This window comes from Chlorocebus sabaeus, chromosome 12 (genome assembly GCF_047675955.1).
Source record: "Chlorocebus sabaeus isolate Y175 chromosome 12, mChlSab1.0.hap1, whole genome shotgun sequence".
NCBI lineage: Eukaryota > Metazoa > Chordata > Mammalia > Primates > Cercopithecidae > Chlorocebus > Chlorocebus sabaeus.
In genome coordinates this window covers 81723827-81743588 of record NC_132915.1, presented here as the reverse complement: position 1 = coordinate 81743588, position 19762 = coordinate 81723827, and the positions used below count along the sequence as shown (strand labels likewise).

At 36.1% G+C, this 19762-nt stretch overlaps 1 protein-coding gene across 2 annotated transcripts in view; it reads left to right on the top strand.

The window, feature by feature from the left end:
* Positions 1-19762, top strand: part of SHOC1 (shortage in chiasmata 1) — a 93156-nt gene that overhangs the window by 31823 nt on the left and 41571 nt on the right. For both annotated transcript variants that reach the window (XM_007968417.3, XM_007968418.3), the window contains 4 exons: positions 1381-1489; positions 6467-6561; positions 9520-9762; positions 17157-17573. In XM_007968417.3, the coding sequence (XP_007966608.3) occupies positions 1381-1489; positions 6467-6561; positions 9520-9762; positions 17157-17573 (864 nt within the window). The remainder of the gene's footprint in view (positions 1-1380; positions 1490-6466; positions 6562-9519; positions 9763-17156; positions 17574-19762) is intronic.

Here is a 19762-nt window from a genome sequence, read left to right as displayed (position 1 = left end):
AATCCCAGATACTCAGGAGGCTGAGGCACGAGAATGGCTTGAACTGGCGAGGTGGAGGTTGTAGTGAGCCGAGATTGTACCACTGCACTCTAGCCTGGGCAACAGCTAGACTCTGTCTCAACACAAACAAAAAGCTGAATAATATATAGATGGCAGTTACAAAGACTGTAGAAGAGGAATGGAGGAAATAGCATTAATATTAAAAATAGAAACCTTAAAATATTATAGCTCAGTAAATGAAATTTCATATTTTATCTCAATATTAGCAATCTTGCTGACCACTGTCACATTTTTTAAAAATTTGAATTTTTAATCTCTCAAAGCAATCATATCATTCTCTATGTCATCATTACCGTTAATATTATTATTCTACCAAATTTGGAATCTTAGAATCATCTTTTGTTCCAGTACAATGCCAAATTGTGTTGCTTCTTAACTATATTGATGGCACTGTTACTGAATTACATTTATAATTGGATCATCTGAATTATCTATTTGAAAGTTTACTGCTTTCTTATGAAAGTAATAAAACCACACTTACTAGTTAGCAATACATGAGAATCACGTTTTCAAGTACACCCCATAAATGTATAATTCTGTGCTAGGCCATCTAGAGTCCAGAGTCATTAAGGTGAATAATTATTCTTTATAATACAGTTTGTTTAACATCACTAGTAATTAGTATGGAAATAAAACTAATAATTTTTTCTTTCTTTGGAAATAAAAATAATTCTATCACCTAAGTACTGACAACACAAGCTGTTAGAATCAAAAGTCTTAATACATATAAAGCTCTTGGAATTTATGTTAAACACAGTAAACTCAATAAAGTTTAGCTATCAATGTATTTTTAAAAAATCACCACTGTTGTAGTTGAGACACAATGTGATATATATGTAATTCCTTATACAGATGGACATTTAAGACATTTTATATATATCTCGACTCAAATTTCTTTTTGTCGAAATATTTTTGTTTTAACAGAATGACCAAACATAATAATTGCTTACAAAAAGTTCTATATTATACTTAATGTTATCTATTTATTTTTTTAGAGACAAAGTCTTGCTCTGTTGCCCAGGCTGCAGTACAGTGACACAATCACAGCTCATTGAAATCTCAAATTCCTGGGCTCAAGCAATCCTTCCAGCTCAGCTTCCCAGGTAGCTAGGACTACAAGCATGTGCCACCACTGCTGGCTAATTTTGTACTTTTTGTAGAGACTGATCTTGCCATGTTGCCCAGGTCTTAAACTCCTGGACTCAAGTGATCCTCCCACCTCAGCCTCCCAAAGTGTTAGAATTATAGGTGTGAGCCACCACACCTAGCCTACTTAATATTATTCAATGTTTACATAATTTTAATTTTCATATATTCCAGGAGAGTTAGAAATGCCACTAACTCCTCTATTCCTAACATGCCAACATACTTCAGTGAATTCATTATGCACAGAACTTCAGACATTTCCATTATCTCCAGTTTGTAAAATGTAAGTAAAGATTATATCTAGAACCCAAGTTGCAATTCAGAACAAGCAGTCTTTATTTAAATCTCTCCATATAAAAGCAATTCCCAAGATACCTCTATGAAAAAATTTAAGAGCTAGTACAGTGTCTATAATAAGTAACTAAAAGGAATATATAAATATATGTATATGCTTGGTTTTATATGCAGAGTATCTTTAGAAGGGCACACAAGAAACAAGTAATACTGGTTGTATCCAGAAAAGAACTAGGTAACCTAGCAATGTGGGTAAGAGACTTTTCACAGTATGGCTTTTACACATTTCAGTATTTTTAATGTGAATATATTATTAAAAATAAATAACTTAAAAATCTTTTAAGATCCTGGCATTGGAATAGTATGCTTAGGACATTGCCACTGGACACTTGCTAATGGCAGTCCCTACTGGCAGTCACTGCCATGAAAGGTAATGTAGTGGTGTATTAGTTTGTTAGGACTGCCATAACAAATACCACAAATTACATGGCTTAAACAACAGAAATTTATTTCCTCACAGTTCTGGAGGCGAGAAGTGTAAGAACAAAGTGTCAGCCGTGCTGGTCTCATTCTAAGACCTCCTTCCTTGGCTTATAGATGTCCCCGTGCCTTCATATATTCTTTCCACCATCATTGTCTATACCCCAGTCTCCTGTTCTTATAAGGACACGAGGCATGTTGTATTAATGGCCCTGTTTAACTTAATTACCTCTTTAAAGACCTTGTCTCCAAATACAGTCACATTCTGAGGTACTGAGGATTAGGACTTCAACATAAGAATCTTGTGGGGCCACAATTCAGCCCATAATAAGTCGTTAGAAGCTCTGAACTAGAGCCAGATTGCCTGGCTCTATCACTTTCCAACTGCAACCTTAATTGTTCTGGGCCTCGGGTTTTTTTAATCTACAATACTGGGATAATAATAATATCTACCTCATAAGGTTGTTAAGAGGTCTACTAAGAGATTTGTCATAGGTCTGTGGCCAGAAATAGCCAAAGATCACAGAGCAATGTGGACGATCATTGATCAACAGATTTGGCTATCAGTTTATTCTCACTAGGAGTACCAGGGGTCATGTCCTATCTCTAACAGAGGACATCCACTTACCTTGTTCACCTCTTGTCAATATGGTCTCAGTATTGGGTGAACCAGACATACAGAACCAAGGCTTGATTCATAAACTTGTTCAGTACCCCATCGCTATTGCACAGAATAGTCTGAAATTGTAAAATTGATATTGCAGGGCTAGGTCGTTATATTCTAGTTTGAGCCAAAATTGCAGAGCTTAATAACCCAGTATCCTTGCCCTTTGACAGAGTCTGAGATAACTTTTATTGCTATCTTAAACCATGTAGCATACATGTAACTTAATGTTTTCTAAGATTGATTAGTCTGCTCTCCTGGAATAAAGCCGCTCCAGTCCTCTGCTTCTTATGCCAGTTACAAAATTGGGAACATAACCAGTACAATTAGTCTACTATAAACCTAGAACTTAATGTGTCCTAAAATAACATATTTTCAGGAAAATGACAGTAAAGTCTACAAGTCTCTAATGAATTATTCCAGGACTGGAAACTGTGGGAGCTGTGTATTCGGTTTGAGTTCTTATTATAATTAGCTGATCTGCCAGAGGAGAGTGCTATTTGGATTACTGGGACTAACTGGAGTCAAGGCTCTATAATTCATCACTGGCTGCTTAGGCTTCTATTAATGGTCTCAGGAATGTGTCAAAGCATAAGACTAAGGGCCCTAAATATATCTTTATCTTCTGGCTGAGAATTATTTACACTTCTAGAGTAAATTTGTGCTATACAGAGTTCTATCATGAACTAAGAATTGTCCATATCAGATATGAATTCTAAAAAGAGCATAGGACAAGTATGGAAACTACATATACTTTGTTTAAATACTTTTAGTTCTGTTGCTAAGGTGCAAGATTTTTTTTTTTTTTTTTGAGACGGAGTCTTGCTCTGTTGCCCAGGCTGGAGTGCAGTGGCTGGATCTCAGCTCACTGCAAGCTCCGCCTCCTGGGTTTACGCCATTCTCCTGCCTGAGCCTCCTGAGTAGCTGGGACTACAGGCGCGCGCCACCTCGCCCGGCTAGTTTTTTGTATTTTTTAGTAGAGACAGGGTTTCACCGTGTTAGCCAGGATGGTCTCGATCATCTGACCTCGTGATCCGCCCGTCTCGGCCTCCCAAAGTGCTGGGATTACAGGCTTGAGCCACTGCGCCCGGCCAGGTGCAAGATATTTATTTGCAGGACATATACTGTCTTTATTAGTGCCCTTTTACTCTTTTATTTACTCCATATACCCTAATCCATCTGTTATGGCAGATTGGCATATTTAGAAACAGAAACTAGCAGAAATGTTTTGATCTTTAATTTCAGTTTGATTTTAAAAGTGTTTAAACCATAATAAGCTCTTTTTAATCGTAAGTTATATGTCTGTTGTTATAACTCAAATATCTTTGAGTTATTATTATAACTCAAAGAATTTATGAAACAAATTTTAACTAATGATTTATGATTTGGCAAAGTTAGAAAAAAAAAAAAAAAGGCGTTCAAATTAGCTAATGGTTTTAGAGCCTATGAAACAACCGAAATAAGTTGTCCCCTTACAACTACATTTACCAGCAAGAGATAAATCACTTCCATTTGTTTGGTGACTGTAAACGCTTAAAAATCCATATTTTAAAAATGAGTTTACAGTAGTCCCCCTTTATCCAGGGAGAATAAGTTCCAAGACCCTAAATGGATGCCTGAAACTGCGAATGTTATTGAATCCTATATATACTGTTTTTTTCTCATATATTGATACCTATGATAAAGTTTAATTTATAAATTAGCCATAGTAAGACATTAACAGCAATAACTACAGTAAAATAGTAAAATAGAACAACCATAACAAATACCATCCTCATTACTCTTGTGCTTTGGAGTCATTATTAAATACAGTAAAGGTTACTTGAACACAAGCACTGTGATTCTGCGACAGCCGATCTGATAACTGAGAATGCTGCTAAGTGAGTATAGATAGTGTGGATATGCTGGGCATAGGGATGATTCACATCCTGGGCGAGATAGTGTAGGATGGCATGAAATTTCATCGCACTGCTCACAACAGTGCAATTTAAAACTTATGAATTGTTTATGGAATATTCTATTTAATATTTTGGACTGCGGTTGACCATAGATAAATGAAACTGAGTATAGTGAACTCATGGATAAGGAGGAACGACTGTATATCTCAACTGTAAAACTAAAAACAAGGAGAAAAGATGTTAAAATTTTTTTAAAAAGAAGGAAAAATAATAAAGAATGTTATTGTAGCTGTAACTTATTTTTATGGTCCCAATTATTTTTATTTCAGAGCACAACATTTTGGCTGAAAATAATACCCAGTTAACAATATTTTTAGTGCTTACGACATATAAGATTCTATGCTAGATTTTATGGGATGAAAAAGAAAAGTCTGTATGGCATAAGATTTTATTAACCTACTAACTGCTGACTTGTGAATATATTTTTATGAACAATGTATCAGATTCAGACATGCGTTCAGAAATCTCCATTAAGAGTGAAATGTGTGTCTATATTGGACATGGCTTGCTAGATATAACCCCTTCCTTTCACTTTAAAATAGTTGCTTACAATCTGAGGTGTTGTCAAAGAAACCTTGGTAAGATTCAGGAATTCTCTAGATTCTCAAATTTGCTACCGCATGACCAGATTTTTGGATTATGTGGGTAACCTGGATGCCTTAGACATAAAACCTAGCTTTCCACTGCCCTAGATTGTCAATTTAACTGGCATGCTCATATATGTTCCACACCCGGCCCAAAATACTTATAATTAGCATGCTCATGTATGTTCCACATGAACAGAGAAACAGAATATAATCAATTCTCACTCAGGGTAGCAGGAAGCTTGGGACACAAATTAAGGGATTTATGAATTAATAGTCTTTCCCCTACCAAAGCTAGTAGCTTCATAGTTACAGATTAGCTGTAATTTACACTGATTGTCATGCATATTTTCTCCCTTCTCCCCACAGTACCCCTAAACACACGTACCCAGACACACATCACTCACTCACAAACCCACCAAGATTGAACATCTTGAACCAAACTTTAGGACTCTGCCATCTCCAGAGAAGGACTGTTTTATAGTTCTGATCCTCAACCAGTAGAGGCTCCAGAATTTCTATATGGAATAGACTTGGGGACAGCAATTTTATAAAAATTTTTGTTGAGGTTGCTATTTCTTGGTAAGCATGGTAATTTTACTTAGATTGTATTTTTATTTTTGGTGGCGTATAAGGTTGATGCTAGCATAGTTTATGGAGGGAAGTGTTAAACTCTCCCAAGTCAGCCCTCTCTGGCTCCAGGTTCCATTGAGGGAGGTAGAGGTGGAAGTAATTTATAGTCCAGTAGGAACACTTTAGTTTACAAATTACCAAACTTTCCCAGGGATGGAGGAAGTGAGTACTGTATTTGATATTTGGTCTGTAGAACTCTACTGCAGTTTACACATTTATAAAGTTAATTTTTCACTTGATTTTCAGTGTAAAAGTACTTTAAAAATACTTTTTAAAAATAAAATTTTGGGCTGGGTGCGGTGGCTCACACCTGTAATCCCAGCACTTTGGGAGGCCGAGGTGGGTGGATCACTTGAGGTCAGGAGCTGGCAACCAGCCTGGCCAACATGGTGAAACCCCACCTCTACTAAAAATACAAAAATTAGTCGGGCGTGGTGGCAGACACCTTTAATCCCAGCTGCTCAGGAGGCTGAGACAGGAGAATCGCTTGAACCTGGGGAGAAGGTTGCAGTGAGCCGAGATAGTGCCACTGTACTCCAGCCTGGGCGACAGAGTGAGACTCTGTCTCAAAAAAAAAAAATAAAATTTATTATACAAAAGACTCAATATTATTAATGTATTAAGCTTTAACTTTTTTTTTTTTTCAGTCATTTGCTTACTGCTGAAGAATCAGCTAATAAATACTACATGATGTGGCAATTAGAAAGATGTAGAAGCCCTTTGAACCCATTTTTGCTTACAGGTAAAGATTAATTGCTTTTAAGTGAAAAATAGAAAGTATTTGTAAATAGGTACAACCAGTAGAAATGTAGGATATCCATTTTCTTTGACCATTTCTTAACAGAATATATAACTTAGCCTAAAACTAAAATATCAAGATCTCTTCCATAAGGTTCATTATGCTAGGTGCAGAAGTATATGACAAGATCTGGATCTTGCTGATTTTCTGGGTAATTCCTATACATGGGAGAAGGAAAAGAAAAGAAATGAAGTACAAGTAGTACATAAAACAGTCCCATACACGTAATTTGTATTTCCAAATTGAATTGTTTGAAAAAAAAAAAAAAAAATCACATCTAATGTTAAAAGTTTTAGTTGCCCAAGCTCTTCAAAAAGGACATTTAAAAACATTTTAACAACAGCCGGAAATTAGCCGGGAGTGTCAGGGTGCACCTTTAGTTCCAGCTACTCGGGAGACTGAGGCCCAAGAATCACTTGAACCTGGGAGGGGGAGGTTGCAGTGAGCCGAGATGGCGCCATTGCACTCCAGCCTGGGTGACAGAGGGAGTCTCTGTCTCAAACAAATGAACAAACAAAGCAAAAAAATGGCCGGACACCGTGGCTCATGCCTGTAATCCCAGCACTTTGGGAGGCCGATGCAGGCAGATCACTTGAGGCCAGGAGTTCGAGACCAGCCTCGTCAACATGTTGAAACCCCCTCTCTACTAAAAATACAAAAATTAGCTGAGCATGGTGGTGCACACCTGTAGTCCCAGCTACTCTGGAGGCTGAGGCAGAAGAATCCCTTGAACCAGGGAGGTGGAAGTTGCAGGAGCTGAGATTGCCACTGCACTCCAGCCTGGGCAACATGGTGAGACTCCATCTCAAAAATAAATAAATAACATTTTAGCAAAACTTGTTTATAGTTTAACAAAATAATTTAGAAGTAAATATACATTTCACATGTATATTCAAAATTTATCTGAGTAAAGTTAAACTCTTGTCTGTGTCTGAACTATTCCATTATGGAAATGGAACTTTGGATAAGGTATTCTTTTAAAAAATGTTTAAATGAATCACTGAGTTGCATTTGGAGGCCAAAAACAAAGTGAAAACAGGAATCCTGGGAAGCAAGTAAGCACCAAAGCTGACTTTCACTCCAAGCTTTTTATTAAACCTTGGAGACTTTGAACTTTTGTTTTGAGGTCTACATGTAGTGTAGAGTCAAGAAATATCCTATGTGGAGGGTCTTATAGGGGACCCCTACATAAAACTGGCAGTTCAACAAACTACCATCAAAATAAGAGCATACAAAAATAAACCACCATATCGAATGGAACTCTGAATACATTTGCATATTTCTACCTTGCAGCTGGAAGAGAGGAAAAGAAAAAACATTTCTCTTAAGTACTTCTAACCAGAAGGTAGCCATCATGCCTGGCTACAGTCAGAATTCAAACCACCTACATAATTTGAAAAATAGTGGTGATTTAATTTAAAGTGGTCCCAGGTTGACAGTGCCTCCCAAACACATAGAAAAACAAAAGTAAATCCTTTCTAGAGGAAAATACATTTTTTTCTGGAGGAATGTACTTCAACTCATGCTTCAAAGACCTTCAACAAAATTGAGAGAAACACATGCTAATAGACAAAAATCACAAAATATATTGGCATCATCAGTGACATATAGCAGTAACATTAGACATCAAAATCAGATCATATATTGAAATTATCAATTACATAGTATAATATACTTTTAAAGCCAAAAAAGGGGGGGAACAAGACATCTTGTATTATTTCTTACAACTGCATGTGAATCTACAATTATTTCTATCTGAAGAAAAGGAATGGACTGTTGATATACACAACATAGATGATCTCAAAATAATTATGCAGAATGAAAGAAACCACAAAAAATTCATATGGTATAATTCCATTTATAAAAAATTCTAGAAAATGTAGTTTAATCTATAGTGGCAGGAAGCAGAACAGTGGTACAGGGGTTGGGGGATAAGGAAGATTAGAAGGGAGGTATAAAGAGGCAGGAGGGATACAAAACTTTGGAGGGAATGGATATGTTCATTACCTTGATTGTGGTAATGGATTCATGAATGTATAAATACATCAAAACTTATCAGACTTTTCACTCTAAATGTGTGTAGTTTATTGCATGTCAGTTATACTTTAATAAAACTAGTAAAAATTATACCTATCTTATAGAATTATTTAGGGATTTGTTAAGAATAATGCATGTAAAGAAAGCACTTAGCACAGTGCCAGATGTTTTTTAGTAACTCGTAATTACTATTATTAATATTAGTATTTTTAAGTTTTAATTTCTTCTTAATATTACTGTCATTATAAAAGCACCATTCCAAAATTAGAATTTCAAAATTTATAATCCTAATTTCAGGTTGATTTTTATAATGCAGATAATAATATTAGGTAGTTGTGCTACTTCAGTTCCTCCATATGTTATGATTTCTCCCTGTTTAGGCTAGAAAGTAATGAGGCAGTAAGCTTTGTACCACAATATCTAAGACGATATAGTCATCATAAAATCTGAACAAATACATCTTCTTGTTTAGGCTTATTATAATAAGTTAGAATTTCTCATTTAACAAAGCTTATATTACTTCAAAATGTTAATCAAACATATTAATTTAGTAATTGAAAATGGTCAAACAAAATAAGAGCTCCTTGTCCTACTAAATATTAGAATAATTTTAACTTCTTGATATTTTCAAAGAGTGAAATAAATCCTTTATGTGACTTCTACTGCTATAATAGCTTGACCTTTTACAAATATTAGCATCTTGAGAACAAAAATACCAGCTATAACTTCAGGTTTCACTTTTTTTCTAATGCATGAAAATGCATTTCATAAAGAAATTCCAGTGTGGTTCTGTTTATTGTGTTTTGTTTCTTTTGCTTTGTAGCCTGTTTCTAACTGTTTGTTTTTTATTTTTATTTTTGTAAGCGCCAAGAATTCAAGAGCCCCACAGCCAATATTCAGTTACAGATTTGAAAAAGATACTTTCTGTTAAAGAAGAAAGCCTTGTGATTAATCTGGAAAAGGCAGAGTGGTGGAAACAAGCAGGACTAAATCTGAAAATGATGGAAACGTTGGAACATCTGAATACATATTTATGTCATAATAATTTGTCTTCTAATGACACTGAAATTGAGGTATTTTTGCCTACAAAAGTGCTTCAATTAGAATGTAAGTACATAATAGTAAATATTAGTCATGTAAACATTTTCAGAATGTGAAAATGTTAGATTCTAGATTTCCTCTAGGTAACTGGGAAAATCACTGGGTTCTAACATTCCATATAGGCCCTGGCTCTGCCAGGTTTTATGACTGGATTTCTCTAGATCCCATTTCCTTGAAAAAATGATGAAGTTTGACTAGCTAACCCTAAAATCTTGTTATGTCCTGAAATTCTGTAGTCTCAGTTTTTAAATTTCTAGCCATTTTAATTTAAAGTGACTTTGTTTCCTTCTATAAATGATTAAATTGCTAGCAGTTTCTGTTCACATCAGCCTAGATGCAAACCAGCATTTTGCAGTAACTGTTTTTTGACGTAAAGCTGAACATTAGCATTCAATAATATCACTCATTGACAACAGAGGATCTTTGTTACTTAAAAGTTTACTAATTCATTTTTTACCATACAATTTAAGAAGGCAAAAATATCTTTTAAGTGTCTATGTCTTGAGCTATGTGGGTTGCTATATATGGCATTATATTAATAGTAAATCGAACATATTTAGCATGAATTATATATTTTTTTGGGGTGTGTGTGTGTGTGTGTGTGTGTGTGTTTTCTTTTCCCTGAGACACAGTCTCTGTTGCCCAGGCTGGAGCACAGTGGGATGATCTCAACTCACTGCAACCTACACCTCCCAGGTTCAAGTGATTCTCCTGCCTCAGCCTCCCAGGTAGCTGGGATTACAGGTGCCTACCACCACGCCAGACTAATTTTTGTATTTTTAGTAGAGATGGGGTTTCACCATGTTGGCCAGGTTGGTCTCGAACTCCTGACCTCAAGTGATCTGCCCGCCTCAGCCTCCCAAAATGCTGGGATTACAGGCATTAGCCACCATGCCCAGTCAGATTTGGGAAAGTTTATAGTTTATTATAGAATAATGAACATATTTAGAAATAAATTTTAGAAATTGCTATCTATGTTGGGAGATTGGTCTAAGGAGATAAGCAATCTGAATAAGAATTGTTATCAGCAAGGAGTGTTTCAAAGACAGAAGACAGAACAATTTTTTTTTAAACATATACCCAGTAATGGGATTGCTGGGTCGAACGTAGTTCTGTTTTAAGTTCTTTGATAAATCTCCAAACTGTTTCCACAGAGGCTGAACTAATTTACATCCCCCACCAAGAGTGTATAAGTGTTCTCTTTTCTCCACAGCCTTACCAGCCTCATTGTTTTTTGACCTTTTAATAAGTAGCCATTCTGAATGGTATGAAATGGTACCTCCTTGTAGCTTCGATTTGCATTTCTCTGATGATTGGTGATGTTGAGCACTTTTTTCATGTGTTTGTTGGCCACTTGTAAGTCTTCTTTAGAAAAGTGTCTGTTCATGTCTTTTGCCCATTTTTTAATGAGGTTGTTTTTTTGCTTGTTCAGTTGTTTAAATTTCTTGTAGATTCTGGATATTAGATCTTAGTTGGATGCATAGTTTGTGATTATTTTCTCCCATTCTGTAGACTGCTTACTCTGTTGATAGTTTCTTTTGCTGTGCAGAAGCTCTTTAGTTTAATCAGGTCCCACTCAGCAAATTTTGTTTTTGTTGTGATTGCTTTTGAGGACTTAGTCATAAATTCTTTCCCAAGGCTGATGTCCAGAATGGTGTTTCCTAGGTTTTCCTCTATGATTCTTACAGTTTAAGGTCTCACATGTAAATATTTAATCCATCTTGAGTTAATTTTTATATATGGTGAAAGGTAGGGATCCAGTTTTATTCTTCTGTATATGGCTAGCCAGCTATCCCAGCACCGTTTATTGAATAGGGAGTTCTTTTCCCCTTGCTTATTTTTGTTGGCTTTGTTGAAGAGCTGATGGCTGTAGGTGGGGACTTTATTTCTAGGTTCTCTCTTCTGTTTTTGTACCAGTACCTTGGCATTTTGGCTACCCTAGCCCTATAGTATAGTTGGAATCAGGTAATGTGATGCCTCTGGCTTTATTCTTTTTGCTTAGGATTGCTTTGGCTACTGAGGTTCTTTTTTGGTTTTGTATGAGCTTTAGAATAGTTTTTCCTAGGTCTGTGGAAAATGATGCTGATAGTTTGATAGGAATAGTGTTGAATCTGTACATTGCTTTGGGCAGTATGGTCATTTTAACTATATTGATTCTTCCAATCCATGAGGATGTAATGTTTTTCCTTTTATTTGTGTCATCTATGATTTATTTCAGCAGTGTTTTATAGTTCTCCTTGTAGAGGTCTTTTATCTCATACATGCACTAATATGTTCATCATAGCACTATTGACAATAGCAAAGACATGAAATCAACCTAGGTGTCCATTAACACTGGATTGGATAAAGAAAATGTGGTACCAATGAGATACCATCTCACACCAGTTAGAATGGTGATAATTAAAGTGTCAGGAAACAACAGATGCTGCAGAGGATGTGGAGAAATAGGAACGCTTTTATGTTGTTGGTGGGAGTGTAAATTAGTTCAACCATTGTGGAAGACAGTGTAGCGATTCCTCAAGGATCTAGAACCAGAAATACCATTTGACCCAGCAATCCCATTACTGGGTATATACCCAAAGGATTATAAATAGTTCTACTATAAAGACACATGCACACGTATGTTTATTGTGGCACTATTCACAATAGCAAAGACTTGGAACCAACCCAAATGCCCATCAATGATAGACTAGATAAAGAAAATGTGGTACATATACACCATGGAATACTATGCAGCCATAAAAAAGGATGAGTTTTATGTCCTTTGCAGAGACATGGATGAAGCTGGAAACATCATTCTCAGCAAACTAACACAGGAACAGAAAACCAAACATCACATATTCTCACTCATAAGTGAGAGTTGAACAAGGAGAACACATGGACACAGGGAGAGGAACATCACACACTGGGGCCTGTTGGGGGGTGGGGGCTAGGGGAGGGATAGCATTAGGAGAAATGCCTAATGTAGATGAAGGGTTGATGGGTGCAGCAAACCACCATAACATGTATGTTATGGTGCACGTTCTGCACATGTATCCCAGAACTTCAAGTATATATATATAAAAAAAGAAAATGTGGTACATACACACCGTGGAATAGTACACAACCATAAAAAATAATGAAATAATGTCCTTTGCAGTGACATGGATGCAGCTGGAGGCCATGATCTTAAGTGAATTAACTCAGGAATGGAAAACCAAATACTGCATGTTCTAGTGGGAGCTAAACATTGGGTATTCATAGACATAAAGATGGCAACAATAGAAACTGGGGGCTATTAGAGGGGGGAAGTGGGTGAAAAGGTTGAAAAACTAACTGTTGAGTACTATGCTCAGTACCTGGGTGATGGGATCAGTCATAGCCCAAACCTCAGCATCATGCAATATACCCAGGTAACAAACCTGCCCAGGTACTCCTAAATCTAAAGTAAAAAGTTCAAATTATTTTTTAATCACTAAAAAACTACAAATAGCAAATACCAAAATATATAACAGATATATAAGTGGTCCTTGGGATAAATATATGATAGACAATTAACTGCCATAATATCTCCATCTCTGTTTCCACTCACTTCTATAGTGTACTCCTGTGGCTCACTAGTAATATAACCATAGTAGTAACACAAATTCCAAGTTCAAAGGTAACCTAAGAAAATCTGTTTTCTTGTTTCTTGAATATTTGTTATAAAAAGAACAATAAGCAATGTAAAATAAATTTTTTAGAAAGACAGAAGACAAAGATGTTTGGATGGCTAGGAAAGAGAACAGATAGACTGTATCAAGCAAATACACACCAGTCCATCTCAGGCCTAGATGGTATCCATGGTGGAATAAGAATGTTAAATAAGATTAGGTCAGGTTAGTAGACAAAGACAAGGCAGAAGATTTTATGAGGTCTTCAAATATCCATATAATGTATTAAATCTATAAAACTATGTAAAGTCTTTATTGTGATTTGTAACTAATTTGAGATTAAAATAAAACATATCATTCATATTTGATATTCTTGACATCCAATAAATTATGATAATTCTGAAGTTGGAAATGCTGTTGGAAAATGACAGCAATATACTTCGTTGATGCAAGATTACCACAAAACTTCAATTTGTAAAAAAATGAATGTTTAACAGTATAATTAAATGTATAGCAGTATAATTCTGAAGTTTAAGTAGCAATAACTATATCTGGAACCCATGCCAAGTGGTCAGGGTAGGGGTGCTTAAAGAGAGAATAATAAAGGAAAATAATGAGAAAACTGAAATAATAAACAGTTTCTATTCACCTGCTAAACATAACAGATTACCACTAGAGAATATCTGAAAAGTGGCACTCAGATCCTATTCGGCCCACATATTATTGACTCATATGGTGTTTTAATTAGTTAACAACTTCTTTTTTTTTTTGAGACAGAGTCTTGCTCTGTTGCCCAGGCTGTCGCGATCTCAGCTCACTACAACCTCCACCTCCTGGGTTCATGCAAGTCTCCTGTCTCAGCCTCTCAAGTAGCTGGGACTACAGCCACGTGCCACCATGCTTGGCTTGGAGAAGACAGCAGTTCATAGGACTGCTTTGCTCCCATATCATGATGCTGCCCCCCAATAATGTCACGGTTTGTGTATTTATTTATTTATTTATTTATTTATTTATTTATTTTTGAGATTTGTCTCAAAATCTCGCTTTGTCACCCAGGCTGGAGTGCAGTGACTTGATCTCGGCTCACTGCGACCTCCGTCTCCTGGTTCAAGCGATTCTCCTGCTTCAGCCTCCCAAGTAGCTGAGACTACAGGTGCCCACCACCATGCCCAGCTAACTTTTGAATTTTTAGTAGAGACAGGGTTTCACCATGTTGGCCAGGTTGGTCTCAAACTCCTAATCTCAGGTGATCTGCCCACCTTGGCCTCCCAAAGTGCTGGGATTGCAGACGTGAGCCACCATGCCCAGCCTCTCTGTTCCTTTATTTATCATCCTAGAATCACATAGGGGCAGCTAAGTAGTTGCCCCCAGAAACAGGTAAGAACAATTCATTAATTAAATTAACTCCAAGGCCAATCTGTGCTCTAGGCTGAAGGTGAATCTGTTTCTCAACTCAAATTATACACAGCCATCTTGTCTAACACTTTTGGGAAAGGATTCACCGTTCTAGATGCCATTAAGAACATTCCTTATTCTTGGGAGGAGGCCAAAATATCAACATTAGCAAGATTGAAAAAAGTTGATTTGAACCTTCATGGATGATTTGAAAGGGTTCGAGACTTTAGTGGTGCAAGTACATAACTACAGATGTGGTGGAAATAGCAAGAAAACTAGAATTAGAAGTGGAACCTGAAGGTGTAGTTGAATTGCTGCAATGTCATGCCAAAACTTGAACAAATGACGAGTTATTCCTTATGGATGGGCAAAGAAAACGGTTTCTTGAGATAGAATCTACCCCTGGTGAAGATTCTGTGAACATTGTTGTAATGACAACAAAGAATTTAGAATATTCCATAAACATAGTTGATAAAGTAGTGGCAGGGTCGGAGAGGATTGACTCCAATTTTTTTTTTTTTTTTTTTTCTGAGACCAAGTCTTGCTCTGTCATCAGGCTGGAGTGCAGTGGCACAATCTTGGCTCACTGCACCCTCTGCCACCCGGGTTCAAGCGATTCTCCTGCCTCAGCCTCCTGAGTAGCTAGGACTACAGGCACGCACCACCACGCCCAACTAATTTTTGTATTTTTGGTAGAGACGGGTTTCACCACGTTGGCCAGGATGGTCTCGATCTCTTGACCTTGTGATCTGCCTGCCTTGGCCTTCTTAAAGTGCTGGGATTACAGGCGTGAGCCACGCTCCCAGCCTTGACTCCAATTTTGAAAGTTCTACTCTGGGTGAATGCTGTCAAACAGCACATGCTACAAAGAAATCTTTTGTGAAAAGGAAAGTCAGTCAGTGTGGCAAACTTCATTGTTGTCTTAGTTTAAGAAATTTTCACAGCCACACCAACCTTTAGCAACCACCACTCTGAGAGTCAGCAGCTGTCAACATTGAGACAAGACCCCTTAGCTGAGTACAGTGGCTTACACCTGTAATTCCAGCACTTTGGGAGGCCAATGTGGGAGGATTACTTGAGCCCAAGAGTTCAAGATCAGCCTGGGCAACATAGCAAAACTTTGTCTCTCCTAAAAATAAAAATAAAAGCCTGGCACAGTGGTCTGCACCTGTAGTCTCAGCTACTTGGGAGGCTGGTGGGAGGATTGCTTGGGCCCAGGAGTTGGAGGCTGCAGTGAGCTATGATTGTGGCACTGCATTCCAGCCTGGGCTACAGAGGAAGACCATGTCTCAAAAAGAAAAAAAGCAAAGACACCCGACCCTTAGCAAAAAGTTTATGACTTGCTAAAGGCTCAGATGATCATTAGCATTTTTGGGCAATAAAGTATTTTTAAATTAAAGTATGTACTTGTTTGTTTAGACATAATGCTATTGTACACAATACACTGCAGTATAGTGTAAATATAATTTTATATGTACTGGGAAATCAAAACATTTACATGACTCACTTTAACATATTTACTTTATTATGATGGTCCAGAACTGAACCCACAATATCTCTGAAGTATTCCTGTAACAGCTTTATCAAGATACATTTCACATACCATACAACTGACTCATTTAAAGTACACCATTCCATGGTTTTTCGTATAAGCCCAGAGTTGTGCAGTCATCACCGCAAACCATTTTAGAAAACTTTTACCATCCCCAAAAGAAATCCTGTACCCGTTAGTGGTCACTCCCTCTTTTACTCAGCTCTGGAACCACTGTTCTCTCTCTATAGATTTGCCTTTTCTGGACATTTTATATAAATGAAATCATACAATATGTGGCCTTTTGTGATGCTTCTTTCACTTAGCATGTTTTCAAGATTCATCTATTTTGTAGAATATGCATATCTTATGTGAACTGTTGTTCAAGTCTTTTGCCAAATTTTTAATTGGGTTCCTTTTTAAATATAGAGTTATAAGAGTTCTTTATATATTTTGGATACAGTCCTTTGTCTTTGTCAGTTATAGTATTGCAAGTATTTTTTTCCACTGTGGCTTGCCTGGTAGGTAAGTGTTTGACACATGGAGTAACTGTTACCTCCAAGGCTATGACTCATAAGCCTATCAACAAAAGGGCTTTACTGGAATTTCTTCTTTGCTTGGTAAACTAGCTCCTACAGTAAGAAAACGGGTGCTAAATTTTGATCCTTTTAAAAAATTTATTTTATTCAGACCAAAAATTGATTTTCAAAGCAGTAAACAAAGTACTCGTAAAGATCAAATTACACTAATAAGAAACCACAACTAAAAGTTACTCAAATACCTAATAGAACACTCATTTAGGTGTGGAGGTTATTTGTGTATTTTTTATTTTCTGTTTCCAGCATGTTTAGAACATAAAAGTCATTCTTCACCTATTGCACTTATTGATGAAAAATCTACAAATGATCATTTATCACTTCCACAAAAGAGTCCATCTCTGGCAAAAGAAGTACCAGATCTATGTTTTTCTGATGAATATTTCTCTGACAAAAGAGCAGCAAAAGAAGAAAAACCAAAGAATGACCAAGAACCAGTAAATAGAATAATCCAAAAGAAAGAAAATGAAGATCACTTTGAACTTGACTGCACAGGACCATCTATTAAATCATCTTCCCCTTCAATAATTAAAAAAGCATCTTTTGAACATGGTAAAAAACAAGAGAATGATTTGGACCTTTTGAGTGACTTTATTATGCTGCGAAATAAATATAAGACTTGCACCTCAAAGACTGAAGTCACAAACAGTGATGAAAAACATGGTAGGTAATTTAATAACATTTTGCCATAGATATGGTAGGCTCAAAGACTAAGCACATAATTTATTATAGAAGGCCAGGAGATAAAGTTCTTCTAGATAAAATTATATTATTTTTCATAGTCAAAGAAAATGTCATTGATTCTTGATACTTCTTGTATACAGATAGATATGGATATATAGGCATGATTTAGATATAGATATGTATTTTTCCTAAAAATGCATTTGAATTTGTAACAAAAGCCACTATTTGTAAAACTTGCTTTCTATGACATGGCCTTAGAAATTCATAGTATTTCTAACTTTTGTTGGTCAATTCTGCCATTCTTTTTTCTCTTTCAGCTATCAGTCCTGTCTCAGTATTTTAAATCATATTTTTATGTGTACTTGAAAGAAAATTTTCTCTGCCTACTTCATTGTGTATTACTCTTTCTAACATTACCTAACAGTTTCTGTGTGAGTTGTAACTGTCTTATATTCACTGCTTACAGCCACATCAAAGGTAATATAATATGTCATGTCATTTTACTTCCCATAAAAATAAAATAGGCATTCCAGAATAAGTTTGACATAGGTTACCCTGATGAAATAAATACAACAATATATTTATTTATTTATTGGCTGCTATTGTTTATTCCTAAATTTCAGTACACATTGATGCAACCTAATGACTAGGGACATTGGAAACTTTCGATATTTATATATCGTTACACTCAGAAACACCAGAAATATTTTCTAATGATCAATTTGTTTGATAAAACCTATTCTTTCTTCATAAGGTTAATAATATTATCATAAATACAGGTATCTTTACGCTTTATAAAGCACTTTTACATGTATTGTCATATTTGATCTGTTTAGAAACTTTGTTGAGGAATCAAAGTAGGTAGTATTACCCCATTTCACAGTTAAAGAATACAAAAATATTTATGTGACTCAGAGACAGTTAGGTCTTACAGTCTCATATACTATTAATAGACAAAAGATCTTCAGTTCTTAATGTCATGATGGTTATATTTATTTTTCTAAAAGATGTGATAACCTTTTATAAATCTGCTTAAAGTAATATTACTGGGACTCACACCTCTAATCCCAGAACTTTGGAAGGCTGAGGCAGGAGGATTGTTTGAGGCCAAGAGTTTGAGACCAGCTTGAGCAACATAATGAGACCCCATCTCTAAAATTAGCCGAGTGTGGTGGCACACACATGTGATCTCAGCTACTCAGGAGGCTGAGGTGGGCAGATGCCTTAGCCCAGGAGTTTGAGGTTATGGTGAGCTGTCATTTTTAAAAAAGTAATATTACTGTGTCAATCAGTGCATTTTTCAGGGTAAAAATGCAGAATAATATTTAAAGATTTCAGAATTCTGTGATCTTTTCTATTTCTACATATTCAACTTAAAGTTTCTTTTTATGTAATAGTTTGGCCACCTTATAACTTACCTTGCCAGATGACAATTCTGTATGTAACTGAGCTTTTTCTAACCAATATTTGGACCATAATTGAAGCATCACTTCTGCATAAAAATAAGCAAAATATAAATAATTATTGTATAAATGTGATTAAAAAATAGGAATTTTTCAAAGATTTGTTATTGTCAGATTTGTTCATGTTTTCTGATCCTATTTATATTTGGTACAAAAAAGGAATCCACACCAAAATTAACACTGACATCTTTTTCTGGTTGCCATAGTGGTGATAATGGCTTATGATAGGGTATATTATCAACAGAAAGTGAGGGAAAGCAGCAAGAAAGGAGGACAACGTAAAAAAGAATAAAATAGGAAAGATCACAAAATTCTGAAATCTTTAGATATTATTTTATCTTTTCTTATTAAAAAAATTAGCCATTCATTTACTAAACAATTAAAGGAACATGAATGTTATGGAGGGAATGCTTCTGTACTCCTGATGTTTCCTCAATTAAGTGTTAAGTTCCTGGCCTCTTTGCTTTTTTATACATCTCTCCAGAGGAGACAGAAAGAATGATCTGAATTGTAAAGTCAAAATAATAAATTGGACATAAGTTGTGGGAATGGTTGCCCAGGAAGAACAGGAATTCTCCTTGGTTTTTCTATGTCATGACTCTTTCCTGGGCAGTGCCCCTGACTTCCCCCGCCCTCCCTGGACCCAGTGGGGTATCCTATCCTAGTCCAGCATACCCTAGGACTGGGTGGGTAACTCTGTCTAAT